At 48.1% G+C, this 14496-nt stretch overlaps 1 protein-coding gene across 3 annotated transcripts in view; it reads left to right on the forward strand.

Annotated features, from left to right (window-relative positions):
* Positions 1-14496, forward strand: part of MCC (MCC regulator of WNT signaling pathway) — a 494592-nt gene that overhangs the window by 451613 nt on the left and 28483 nt on the right. For all 3 annotated transcript variants that reach the window (XM_033178900.1, XM_033178901.1, XM_033178902.1), the window contains 2 exons: positions 1218-1401; positions 12259-12493. In XM_033178900.1, coding sequence (XP_033034791.1) covers positions 1218-1401; positions 12259-12493 — 419 coding nt within the window. The remainder of the gene's footprint in view (positions 1-1217; positions 1402-12258; positions 12494-14496) is intronic.

The raw sequence follows: 14496 nt of genomic DNA on the forward strand, positions 1-14496 counted from the left end.
TGTTTTTTAAAGACTTTGTTTCTTAGAGCAGTTTTAGGTTCACAGCAAAGCTGAGAGGAAGGTACAGAGATTTCCCATATGCCTCCAACCCTCAATATGCACAGCCTCCCCCATTTTCAACATCCCCCATCAAGGTAGTATATTAGTTACAAGTGATGAACCTACAGTCACACATCATCATCACCCACAGCCCATAGTGTACATCAGGGCTCACTCTTGGTCCTGTACATTCTTGGGTTTGGGCCAATGTATAATAACTTGAGTCCACCACTAGAGTATCATACAGAGTAGTTTCACTGCCCCAAACGTTCTCTGGCTCCACCTATTCATTCCTCCCCCACCCCCATCCCCTGGCAACCATTGTTGTTGCTGTTGTTCTTGTTGTCGTTTTGGAGACAGGGTCTTGCTCTGTTACCAAGGCTGTATTTGAACTCCTAGGTTCAAGCAGTCCTCCCACCTCAGCTCGGGCACCCGTGATCTTTTCACTATCTCTATAGTTTTGTCTTTTCCAGCACAGTTTTAAAACACAATAGCAATGTGAACATTTTGGGCAGGGACTTCACTGCCTGGTCTGTGCAAGTGCCCACCACACCCTGATGTTCTGCACTAGCCCAGTTACCTGGCTCCTGGAGGCATTTGAGTTCACCACGATTACCAAGCCAAGAGAAGGGTCAAGGGTGGCATCGGTACATATAATACAGAGCCGATCTAAAGCTCTTGTCTGAACCGTTAATTTTTGTCTCTCTTGCCCCCACACAGGGCTCTAATCAAAGCTGTAGACATATAGAAAGATGGCACAGTTTTGCCACAGTGTCTCCCTCCCTCATTCACAGGGAAGTGCCAGTGCACAGAGGAATGGCCAAATGGTAGACTTGTGGCTGAATGGGAGGAGAAGCCAGGATCCTGCATCATTAGAAAAATCAGAGCATGTTAGAGCTGGAAACAGAAATGTGGTGATCCCATTGGCCAACTCCTACATTTGTCCCTGAGGCCAGTGGAGCCCAGAGAAAGAGCAGAGAAATAACCTTCCCATGTGCAGCTTCTAAGTGACAGTGCCAGGCCCAGAACACAGATCTTCTCTTCGGCTGGGCACTGCTGATGCCCCTCCACAGCGCCACCTCTGCCCTAAGTAACTGAGAGTTAATTATGCACAGTCACTCCCAGGCGTGCCTTTTCAGGCCTATGTTGATTAATCCATTGGCTTCTCTGCCACATAGGAGACCAGTCGGGGGATGAAAACATCACTCAAATGCTCAAGCGAGCTCATGACTGCCGGAAGACAGCTGAGAACGCTGCCAAGGCCCTGCTTATGAAGCTGGACGGCAGCTGTGGAGGAGCCTTTGCCGTGGCCGGCTGCAGCGTGCAGCCCTGGGAGAGCCTCTCCTCCAACAGCCACACCAGGTAATGCTCAGCCTTCTGCCCCGGGGTGGGCGTGTGTCCACCTGGCATCTGTTCACTGGACTTGGTGTGCAGTGACCCAGCTCTTGGGGACTGTGTGGCTTGGGAAAAGGCAGACATAGATTCTGGCTTGCAGCCTGCTCCATTCAAAAAGGAGTCAGAAGGTCAGAACAGAAGGGTTAGAAAATGGCCCTCTCACTTTGCCAATGTGGAAACTGCAGTCGAGAGAGGAGAGATTTGCTGTGGAAAGTGGTAGAGATGGAATGCAAACCTACCTTTCTGTCAGATCCATTTTCTCCTACATTGTTCTGTTCTTCATTTCTTTGTAAGTCTTCGTTTCCAGGAAGCACTTAGGGTAGCCGAGACCCGTTTGCTGCAAATGGTCCCTGTGGTCCCAAGGCCCAGCCCATCCTAGTTCCAGACATCTCTCTCCCATCCTCTTGTGCCTCCATCCTCTATAAGCTCTTCTCAGGCAAGAGCCTCTCCTCCCATCTCTTTTGCCTCATGGAATGATGCCGCATTCACAGCATGTGCTTACAGGCACTCAGTCATGAACCTGAGGTCAAGTTCACTGTCTGTGAATCTCGGAAATCAAAGTGGGTGCTTGAAAAAGATGAGGAAGAGAGCAGCGAAGACCTTGCTGAGCATAATTTGCTGAAGTCATTTGATTCTTTTGGATGGGAATGGAGAGTCAGAATGAAACCTTTTCTACTTACCTTCTCATTGCTTGCCATCAAAGCCCTAAAAACTTGAATGCCTTCCCTTTATTTACCAGTCCTCAGTCTAGAAGACACTTTGTTAGAGATTCTTACATAATTGCCAAATAATGAAAGACTTGGAAGGGTAACTTACCCCATTTTCACAGGTAAGGAAACCTTGGCTAAGAGATATGTCAGTGACCTGCCCGGTGATAAGAGGGAAACCTGGACGTGAACCCGGGATTTCAGCACCGAGCATGTTGCCCTTCCCACATTGGATCTCATGATATAACAAAACAGTGTCTACTTGCAGTCTAAGCGACCAGAACTGCATAAAGATACATTGACTATTGAGAGCCAGAGGAGAAACACTGATGCTTTCTTGGTGCTGGAAAGCAACTGAATGTTCCCTCTCTCTTTCCCCGCTGTAGGACCAACCATCTCCCTCAGTGCGTCCATTTACCTGTACTGGCCCAGGTGTCCCAGGGGAGGGGACATGCCCAGGAATACGCTCAGCCAGGTGCCGACAAACAACCGGGACTTGAGTCCTTCTTTACTTCAGCAACAATTGTCTCATTCAGTGAAGCACAGATTACAATTTTTTTCATAAAACCAGATCCTACTGTGTAAACACAGAAAGCAGATGCTCTTCTTAATGACTCTTCCAGATGTGTGTCATCTGTAATTCGTGTGTGTATTTAGTATAGAAATGTAGTTCTCGTGTTGTCAGTGATGCTGTGTTGTTTCATTAGTGAACATAGGAATTTGCTTGACAGGAAATGTGTGCTGTTTCAGTAGCTTATGAGGTTTGTGCCACAGATCATTTGTTCAAACCTCCCTACCCCCAAAAAGAATTTTGGGGTTTTATTCTAAATCAGAGACAAATTTAGAACCAGTCAGGAGTGAGAACAGTTTTATCACCATCTATTTAGCTTTTGAATATTTGTTAGAAGTACTTGAACTTACAGGTTAGCCTTGATTTTGAGACTGTTTTCTTAGAGAAATTTAATTTGGGATCCTATGTTTCTGCAGATTGAGATAAATTCAAAACACAGAGTCATTGTTTCCAAGGATAACCTCACCAAAGAATGGTTCTTAAATTAATTTCAGTCTCAAGTGGGTCTTCCCATCAAAGTACAACAGAGGGCTTTAGCTCCAGTTTCACCCAGTTCTCCTTTAAAAATCACTTTTACCCTCCTGCCCAAATCAGAGCAGCTCTGAGTACAGAAGAACCGCACATGGGGCATTCATTTGTCACCCCACATTCTTAGAACCTGATGCAATTAGACTGCTTTATGTTAAACGTGGGTTTAGAATAAAGTCCCAAACCACTAGACCCCTTTCATAATTATAATTATAGTAATTTTGTTTGTAAATCTTGCTATTCTGGCTCAAACATTCCCCCATGTCAAGTTTATGAAAATAAAAGGATCTTTCTGAGTTGGAGCTTTATGTGGCCCAGCAAATCCCCTTTCCCCACACTGTAACCACCCAGCTTAAAGAGGTCTAATCAGGAGTGTCCATCAGTTGCTCCTCAAGGGTTCAGGAAAGGAACGCTGAGTATTGCACCTCCAGCAGCATTTCTGGCAGCCCATAGGCAGCTCCTAACGACAGGAGGGTTAATGGTTTTAGAGAGGAGCAGCAGAGGGGTAGTTAACCAGCAAGGAGAATAAAAGTGATAGCCAACCCTCAGCTGACTGTTGGCAGGAGCCCAGGATTGGTGCTGTTTCATTTTGAAAAATATAGCCATGGCCTCATCAGAAAGTATAATAGTCTTATGGACAGAGTGACTAGGTTGATTGCCTGGGTGGCTTTATCAACATATCATGACAAAGAGGCACAAGGACGTTGGGAAGTGGAAATAGAATCCTTGGACAAGCCCACCCTCTGCAGCAGGCCTCATGGGTCAGCTCCTTCTGTGTAGCGTAGTCATCGCTCTCAGTCCACAAAGGAACTGTCGCCCAGACGGGATCGGCCACAGCAAGTCTGCACTCTCAGAGACTGAAATTGAGTCCCTTGTCTCAGCACCAGATGGGGATCAGGGAGAGCTGTGAGAATGGTGGTTGCAGCCTTGCCGTGAGCCTCTGGGTGCTGCCAGGCAGCCAGGGTGCTGCCTGTGTGGCTACTCACTCTGGGATGTAATCCCCAAATTGGACTGGATGGCAGCAGAGCTCAAGAGGTGCCCAGCTCTCACTCTTTGAACTAGTCTAGATTAAGATAAAGTTTCATTGAGGCAGAAAAAATGGTTGGGGAGAGTGAAATAATGTCCATTGAAAGGGTGAATGTTTTGAAACAGCCACCTAGTTAGAACAGGCATCAGTAAGCTTCAGGAATGAGAGTCAGATTAGATCCAGCTGAAACAGTCATCTTTGCTGAAGAGAGGTGCTTTTCCATCCATGTATCAGGAGAATCTATCCAAAGTCCTTGGGACAAATGCTTAATGGTGTTAGTGAGCTCCAGAGACTCAGCCCAGACACATTCTTGACATGACAGCATTATGATCAGTCCTCCTGCTCAAATGTCCTCATCACTTACCTTTTAGGTTCTATGAGAACAAGATATAGACATGAAATGCTTTTTATGGTTTTTTTCTAGTGAGCTCTAACTTCTTGATTTCAAAAGAACTGTATGCTTGTTGTAAAACTAAGCAATTAAAATCCCAGCATTGCAAAATGCATGGGATAGTAAAGTTCTCCATTCTAGGACTCTCACTGGAAAGGACATTGGGAACAGTTTGGGGTATATTCCCACAGATTTAACTGCATTTTTTATTAGTTAGGATGCATGGTTGCAAAGAACAGAAATGTGCTCAAATAGCCTAAATGGAAAGGGGTCTTATTGGAAGGATATCAGAACTCACACCCACGAGCTGCATACCCGGGCAGAAGGCTGCCTAAGACAAAGCAGCAGCAGAACCAGGCTTCAGGTCTGGCCTGTGTGGCCCTTGCATGCAGCCTATGTTCTCTTTCCTGTTCTTGGGGGCAGCCTTCCCCAGGTGACAGCCAGCCAGCTCACCACCTGCATTTGTACACAAAGCTGGCTGGTTTCCCTGATGTCAAGTAAGAAAATCCTGGGAAAGTGACATCTTGCCCAGCTGGGCTTTGGTGGCTATCCTGATCCTCTGTGGCCATAGCAGCACAAGGCCAAGGCAGTTTCCACAGGAGCTTGGGGATGGAGAAGAAAAGGGATAAGTCTCAGTAGAAGAGCTTGGAAGGCAGGTACTTAGTGTACCAAAACACGACATCTTTAAAAACATGACTACATCTCTTTTTCTTTTCTTTTCCTTTTCTGAGATGGAGTCTTGCTCTGTCGCCCAGGCTGGAGTGCAGTGGCGTGATCTTGGCTCACTGCAACCTTCGTCTCCCAGGTTCAAGTGATTCTCCTGCCTCAGTCTCCCGAGTAGCTGGGATTACAGGCACCCACCACCACACCCTGCTAATTTTTGTATTTTTTTACACAACAGTGAAAGATTGTATTTATTATTTTATTAAAAATAAAAAAGACTGTATTTTTTAGCACAACAGTAAAAGATACAGGCAAGCTGCCAAGACTTGAACTTCTGCTTAAAGAAATGGGGCCACTTAGCAATGACTTAAATGCCAAATGTCACCTGGACTGACCCCCCTTGTTCAGATAAATTTCAAATGCTCAACAAAACAGATGCCCCCCCCCCCCCCTCAGGGCACTTTCCTTCTAAAAATGAGCTGCTGGGCGGGGCACTTTGGGACGCCAAGGCAGACGGATCATGAGGTCAGGAGTTTGAGACCACCCTGGCCAATGTAGTGAAACCCTGTCTCTACTAAAAATACAAAAATTAGCCAGGCATGGTGGTGCGTGCCTGTAGTCCCAGCTACTCAGGAGGCTGAGGCAGAAGAATTGCTTGAACCCAGGAGGCGGAGGTTGTGGTGAGCTAAGATCATGCTATTGCATTCCAGCCTGGGCAACAGAGTGAGACTCCATCTCAAAAAAAAAAAAAAAAAGACGAGCAGCTCCTTGATGGAAATCAGATCTCAGCTGGGGCCAAGTAAGATGTTGATGAAAACTTCAGGAAAATGCCATCACGGATTTTTAAGGCAAAATAAATGAAATGTCCTTCTAGCCTTCTGCCAAGGCAAGCTGAGGAGGCTATGAAAAATGAATTTTTCTTCTAATGAGCAGGCTGGGGAGCTGTCTTGAGGACAGAGATGGGGCATGGTAGAGAGGGATAGAAGAGAGGATGTTCAACATCAGTAGCTGGTTTGAACAACATCTCCCATAGTCAACAGCGTAGGTGGAGAGTGGGTCAGCCTGAACCGTCCCAGACCAGCCAGCCCCACATTCCCACCAGACTACAGGCCTGCTGCATATGTTGTGTGCTGGAAGAGCTGCTGGCAATGAACAGATGCAGAGGAAAGCCAGCGTGACGGGAGCTCCAGCAGAGCATCACAGAGAGGAGAAACCCACACATTCTAGAGTAGCTCCTCAAGAAGCCAGAGCAAGACACACACGTGTGGCTAGGGTTTTTGTCATTAGCCTTCCCCCACAGTCACTCTCAAAGAACACAGACAGTCTCCCATTCTGGAGAGGAATAATGCAGCCACAGAAAGTGATTGATTCCCCCTTGACAACTGAGATCATCCAGCATTCTAAGCCGGGAGAGTTAATGGATGACTTAACCCTTGCCCAGCAGCTAGCAGCAGGCCCTCGGGAGACCGCCAGCGCCTTTGTCTGTGAGGCCAGAGAAAAGGCCAGTGGCTTCCCCTCCCCTACCATTGTCATAATCATATTCCTCACTGAAACGTTAAGAGCTCAAAGCAGAATTGTAATTAACCTCGCCTGATCTGTTCCCCGCTGCTGTCCTGGAAGCGGGAGAGGGAAGCCGGAGGGGCTGTGAGGTTTATCTTGAAATTAAACTTCATCCACTAAAAGCATTTTAAAGCTCTGTGTTTCCAACAGGGTAAGATCTGTGGACTGAGATCTTTTGTTGTTTTTTTTTTTCTTATTTCCTTCCTCTTTGAAAACGATACTCATAGCAAAGAGGGTAAAACAAAAGCCTTCCCTGCCTGCCACGGACCAGGCTCCGGGCCCTAAGGGTGGCAGCGCCTGGCAGTCTCTGCCTGCCTGTGTTCGTGTTCCCCGACAGGGCTAGGTGATTTCTCAAGTCCAATCAACCACTGGTGGCTTTTGTTCTCCCTGGGATGGAGAGATTCTGGATGACCTGCAGACGGCGGACAGCTTAGGGGATCTCTGAGTCTGGTGTTGGGGGTGTTAGGTGTTGTGGGACTGTTGGCAAAGTCATCAGGAAAGTGGCCACCTGTCCCTCCTCCTCCCACAGGACAGGTACTGTGTGGCAGCACCAGCTGCCTGCTTCAGGGCCTGCCATATCCTTTCCACAACTTAGTGAGGCAGGAACCCTTAGTATTCCTATTTGCTGCAGCCCAGAAACATTGGGTCATTTACTCTGGGCCATAAAGCAAGTAAGTGGCAGAGGAGGAACATTTATCCAGATCTGACTGACATCAGAGACCTGCTCATAGACCCTGACAGCACCAGGGCAGCCAGGAGCATCGTCGCCTCTACCTAGAAAACCTGGGTACATCCAGTCACCTCACAGGCTACTGAGCAAATGCCCCCTTAGCCTGAGGGGGAGACCAGTGCTTCTCACACCTGAGCGTGCGTCAGAGCTGCCTAGAGGATATATTAAAACACAGATTGCTGGGCCTCACCTCCAGAGTCATTGACTCTGGAGGTCTTGACAGCGGGCCCCAGAATGTGCATTTCTAGCAGGTCCCCAGGTGCTGCTGGTGCGGCCAGCCCAGGACTCCTCTTGGAGAACTGCTGGGGTAGACCAGTCCTGCTAAATGGAAAATCTGCCAAAATATTATCACTTCAGTTCCTGCAGGGTAATTAGAGAATGCTGGCTTTTACTGCTCTTTGAATTTTGTGATTTTTATTTTAAATGAAAGTCAACAAAAGGTGTTTCGGGTATAAATTTATATTTCCCAAAAAGTAGTCTGAAGAAAATATACCACAATGTCTTGTGGGTGGTAAACACACAGGTGTTAGTTATTCTGTGTTTTTCTATAGGTTTGAAATTTTTCAAAATAATTTTTAATGAAAGGAAAGACAAGAGGTATAAGTAAACCCCACACCCTGTGTCCCAGCTTTACAAGGAAGGATTTCATTCCTGAAACCTCCCAAGTAACTGGAAGAGAAGCGCTGCTGTCTGCCAGCGCCACGCTGTCTAAACATGCCGAGGCTGTGAGCACGTCTCCACCCTCAGCCCTGTCTGTGGAATGCTTTGCAAACAGTGCCAGTACTTGAGTTTGCTCTAATTTTGTCACTCGTTCGCCTGTGGAACATTAGATGCCTGTCCCTCCACATCAGTGTTGACGATCTGTGAAGGTGAGCTCCCGAGCTCTGCTTGGGAGTTTTGTGCAAGGCGTGCCTGCCACTGAGCCAGTTGCAGGCAGACAGGCCTTCATTGAGATGAGAGTCCTTTGGATGGGTCCTGCGATGCACAGCCCAGCTCCTCAGTGCCCTCTGCTGTGGGCGCGGTTTGCTGTCTTTGCACTTCCCTTGAGCTGCCTCGTTTCACTGTGGAATAGTCCGTGAAATGTTGCAGCTGCAGGATGTTGCTGCTTCTCCCCCTCATCCTTTTTAAAATATAGCTTGAGAAAACGTAATGCTGATGATCAGTAGTCATTTTTATCCTTCTCCCTGCCTTCCCTGCTCCCACCTTGCTGCAAGCTGCTAGTATCTCTCCCTGGAATTGTTGCTGTAGCTCCCAAGGTGCACCCCTACCTCTGTCCTGGCCTACCTACATCTCCCCTCACCCTAGAGGCCAGAGGGATCCTGTTATAACAATGAGGCAGATCACATCGCTCCCAGTTAAAACCCCCAATGGCCTCCATCCTAATCCTAGAGAAAAAGACACAGCCCTTATAAAACGCTATATGACCTGGCACCTGGCCCCTCCCACACACTCCCTCTCTGACCACATCGCCTCCTTTCTCTCCCCTGCCTAACTCTGCTTCAGCCACCATCTCGTTCTGCTGGCTGCACTCCCCACCTAGAGCCTTTGCATGTACTGTGTCCTGCAAACATCCACATAGCTCCCTCTCTCGCCTCCCTTAGATCCACCCTAATGTCACTGGATCACGCAGGCCTTCCCTGCAACTCAATCACAAATAATAACCCATGCTCACTCTGCACTCCCCACACCTCTTCCCTGCTTCATTTTTCACCCTTTCATGGACTGTGTATTTCACTTCCCGGCCTCCTCTATTAGAATATGAGTTCCTTGAGGGCAGGGATTTTTCCAGGACCCCGTAGTTGGCACTCCAATATTTCTTGAACAGATGAATGATAGCTTCTGTGTTTATTGAGTGCTTACTGTGCACTGGGCACTGTTCTAAACACTTCTAATTTTTTTTAACTTTGAAGTTCAGGGGTACATATGCAGGGTTGTTACACAAGTAAACTCATGTCATGGAGGTTTGTTGTATAGATTATTTTATCACCCAGGTATTAAGCCTAGTACACATTAGTTATTTTTTCCGGTCCTCTCCCTCCTCCTATTCTGTACCCTCAAGTAGGCCCATTGTTTGTTGTTCCCCTCTATGTGTTCATGTGTTCTCATCATTTAGCTCCCACTTCTAAGTAAGAACATGTGTATTTGGTTTTCCGTTTCCACATTAGTTTACTAAGGATAATGGCCTCCAGCTTCATTCATGTTTCTGCAAATGACATGACCTCATTCTTTTTTTATGGCTACATAGTATTCATGGTATATATGTGCCACATTTTCTTTATCCAGCCTACCACTGATGGGCATTTAGGTTGATTCCATGTCTTTGCTATTACAAACACTTCTAAGTTTACCTCATTTATTCCTTACCCTGACTTTATGAAGCATATACTATGATTACCTTCATTTTAGAGATGAGAATACAGGGAATATTCCAAGTATGTAAGACACTTGGGTCACACATAAAGATAGCACGTAAATCAGAACTAATGGGAGATGGATCTATATGGAGAGATCTATACCTAGATATAAAGAGAGAGATCAAGATTGATCTCTTGATATAGATATCTAGTAAATCACAAACAGTGATTTATTTTAAGGAATTGGCCCATTTGATAATGGAGCTGGCAAATCTGAAGTCTGCAGCTCAGGCTGGAGACCCAGGGAAGGGTTGATGTTGCAGTCTTGAGTCTGAAAGCTATCTGGAGGAAGAATTTCTTCCCTCTTGGGGGAACTTTCTCTTCCCTTGAGGTCTCTCTGATTAGATGAGGTTCCCTCACCGTATGGAAACAGTCACCCTGCAGTGTCTTGATTTTAATGGTAATCACATGTAACAAACACCTTCACAGCAATGCCTAACCTAGTGGTTGACCAAGCAGCTGTGCACAGAGCCCAGCCCAGCTGACACGGAAACTTACCGGGCACAGCCTCTGAAGAGGTGGTGTTTAATGGTCAGGCTGATCTTGCTTGCCTTGTCTCCAAGGGACTTCCCACCCGTCCTGATGGGACAGAGGGAGTGAGATGCAGCCCCAAAGGGTTTCTGTTGCTCAGGGGTTTCCCATCCTAGAAGGGGTTCTCTGACTTGAAGAGTACCCGAAGCCCTAGGGTAGCCCGTTCCTTCTGTGAACAGCAAGGCTCCAGCCACCATCTCTATTCAGCTTTTCTCTCCCCGGAAGCCTTGTTTTCGTAGCAATGTGTCATGTACAAGAATGGGCCTGCCCTCACTCATGTCTAGGCTGTGGGGACTACACCTACTGAGTTGGGGTCCTGGCTGTTACCCTTTTGCAGTGTGAGACGAGGAGTGCAGACCTGGATTTGTGGCATCTGGCAGCCTGTGGAGATCACTCCTGGCCCCTGGCATAGCTTCTAACTACAGGATTCTGGGGACAAGGACAGGGCTGTGGGATGAGGCTGTGCCCAAGTCTGGTTGCACCTCTTTCCAGCCGCATGATTCGGCTGACCACTAATGTCTGTGAACTTCACTTTCCAAATCTGTAGCAACAGGCATGACAACACAGCCTGGCCTGTTTTGATGTAAGGTCAGTAGGCCTCTGCTTGTTCCTCTGCCATCTTCAGACCAGTTCCATGAGGGACAAGTCAAGCCTAGGGAGGCCCAGTGCAAGTGCAGAGAAACTGCTGTTGGTGCACACTGGCCTCAGAGTCCTCGACCGAGTGGAGTGGGCCTTATTCAAAGGCACGGGAGCAGCCTGCCCACTGCTGGAAAAGGCCAGAGTCCACTTGAGAGCTGTGGCCTCCGTTTTCCAGTGGCACTCCCGGTTTCACGATGGTTTGATCCCCTAGAAACCTTCCCGGGCCGCCACAGGCCTGGGGTTCAACTGGGGGCTCCGTGCCCCGTCACAATTCACCTTGGGCTGCCAAGGGCCCTTGGGCCAGCCGGAGTCCCTATAGTGGACACTATTCTCAGACTATGCTGTGGAGGCCTAGGGGTACCCCACTCCCAAAGTGATTATTGCTGTGTTGTGCACCCCTGTGTTTTTCATGGTACATGTTGCAAACAACAGAAGTAATCACAGCAAAACAGCCCCCTTCGGTGCTGTTCCGCAGGGACAGCTGCCACAGCCTGGGATACCTGCACGCATGTGTGAGGGTGTGACACGCATCCGTGGATCACGCCATAGGTATTTTGTGCTTCAACTTCTGTTGCCTTAAATATCCCTTTTTTAAGTTCTGACCACATGAATATCTTTTTTATTACATATATATTATCTTTTAACCTATTTCCTCAAAATATCACCACCATTGTCAATATCACTATAATTTCACATATTACAGTGATCGCTGTAATGTCCACATGATTTCCCTCCTTTTGATAGGTGTGATAATTCACTAAACTGTATTTTAGATTATATTCCTTTGTTATGTGTATCTTTTTGCTTCTGTGGAATTACTTCCTTAGAAATTCATTTCCAGAGTCCACAGTGTTGCATCAAAGAGTGTAAACATTTGTTATTCTTCATACTTAATTCTCTCCTAAAAGTTATTTTCCTATGCTGTGAAGCATACTTATTTTTGGATTACCATCTAAATAACAGTGGGGAGAGGGAATGTGGAGAAGAGTGAAGAGAAAAGATCTATTCGCCATAACTTGGAATACCACAGGGTGGTGGGTCTTTTTTTCTTCTTCTTCCTCAGCACAACCAGCTCCACAGCCAGTAGTTGCGACACTGAGTTCACTAAAGAAGACGAGCAGAGGCTGAAGGATTATATCCAGCAGCTCAAGAATGACAGGGCTGCAGTCAAGCTGACCATGCTGGAGCTGGAAAGCATCCACATTGATCCTCTTAGCTATGACGTCAAGCCCCGGGGAGACAGCCAGAGGCTGGACCTGGAAAACGCAGTGCTGATGCAGGAACTCATGGCCATGAAGGTATGTGGTGGGCGGGTCCCGTGCACTAGGCTGCCACCAGGAGGAAATCTAATCGACCTCTGAAAGCAGGTCCAGCAGATGAGGAGGAATCAACCCCTCCGGTTGAGTCACGTCTGCCTAGAGAAAAGCCAGACCCTTGTTTGTAGACAGAGCTGGTTTCGCTATGTCTGGGGATCACTTGGGCTGGGTGTTTCCAGACAGGGGAGTTGAATTCTAAGGGATTTCTCAGGGTGTCCCAGCCCAACTTTGGAGCCCTTCATCTGAGAGAAGCCAGGTCAGACCTCTGCAGGGTGGAGCCTCTGTCCATCTAAATTGACCCCTAATCTCAAGAATGCTTGGAAGTATGTCTTGGGTTGCTGATGCTGATGTTAACTCCCGGCAGGGGGAGAACAGGGTGAGGCCAGTTGTGGAGTTTGGCCGAGAGCCCTGATTTCCTGACATCCTGTACCTTTGGTGCAATGTTGAGCCTGCTCAGACCGTAGTGCCCTCCAGTAAAGGTGTACAGTGCTGTTGAGGTCAGTGTTTCAGGTGTCCCCTACTGGGAAGTGGTTAAACTGCCATCCCTACAGCAGGACACCACTTTGCCTATTTCTGGTGTGGAGTGCCAGACGTCGGCCCTTCACCTGGTACCTGCTTTCAGAAGGCAGCTCTGGTATAAGTAAGAGCATATCTGATATTTGTCCTTGGTTCTGCGACAGAGTTTCAGAAACCTTTGGAGCTTCTTGCTGTGCTAGGGGCTCTTTGTGATGCTGATGAGGTGACTTATGGTGAGCCCTAGACAGCTTCAGAATGTGGGCTGGTCACCGGAAGGACCAGGTGTGTGATGGAGGATGGGACTTTCAGCCACCTGACCTCCGGGGAGGGGAAGAGAGCCAGAGATTGAGTTCCATCCTGTGGCCGGTGATTTCATCAGTCATACTTGTGTAATGGAGCCTTAATAAAAACTCTGGACCTGAAGCTCAGAGAAGCTTCCTGGTTGGTGAACACACTGATGTGCCAGGAGGGCGACACACCCTGATTCAGCGGGGAGAGGGCCCAGAAAATCTGCGTTTGGGACTCTCAGCCTTTGCCTTGCTTGTACCCTCTTATAATAGAACAGTAATCATTAAAGATAGTGCTTTCCTTCGTTCCGCAAGATGTTTTAGCAAATTACTGACCCTCAGAGGGATTGTGGGTTCCCCCGAATTTGTAGACAAGGCAGTCAGAAGTGTAAGTGGCCAGGGGCCCCATCCTGCTGGAGACTTGGGGCCAGCATCTGAAGGGAGGGCAGCCTGTGGAAGACTCTGCCCTTGACCCGTGAGGTCTGCACGAACTCCATGTAGTTAGCGTCAGGACTGTACTGCAGCGCACACAGGTGGAGTGGGAACAGAAGAACAGCCTGCTAGGAGCATGGTTCCATGTCACTGCACCCTGCGTCTCAGACCACAGCACAAGTGGGAACTTGCCTGGAGCTGCTCCTGCAGATCTAGGGTCAGCACATGACTCTGCTGCCGGCCCTAACCTGCTTTCCACATGCCACTCTCCTGTGAGCAAAGGCCTGAATTTGCACGGCCTCAGATTCTGCCATGCCCATAGCTCCCAGAAGTGAAGATGGGGGGAGGGGGGCGGTTGTTCTCTGGCAGAAGCCAGGTCATGGTCAGGCACTGGAGTCTAGCAAGCCAGAGCGGGTCATGGCAGTGCTGAGTTAATGGCTCCTTTTGGGATCAGTACTGTCTTCAGCAGGAGAAAAACAACCCCCTGGTCACACCATCTCTGTAGAGTAGAGGGGAGCTGGCAGCAGCAGCCATCCTGACACCCTCAGGGGTGACTCACTCAGCACAGCCCTGTCCTTGGGAGCTTCTTGAGCTAGAATTTGGGTGAAGTTTGGGAAGACACTAGGCAGTGGTAACAGATGCAAGAATCTCACCTCCCACCCCCACCCCTGTGATTTCCAAATTGGCTCATCTTCATCCAGCCACCCAGCTCCCATCCCGGCCTCTCTCTGGAGAATCCTCACGCTGCTT

The sequence above is a fragment of the Trachypithecus francoisi genome, unplaced genomic scaffold, assembly GCF_009764315.1.
Source record: "Trachypithecus francoisi isolate TF-2019V2 unplaced genomic scaffold, Tfra_2.0 Lachesis_group2, whole genome shotgun sequence".
NCBI lineage: Eukaryota > Metazoa > Chordata > Mammalia > Primates > Cercopithecidae > Trachypithecus > Trachypithecus francoisi.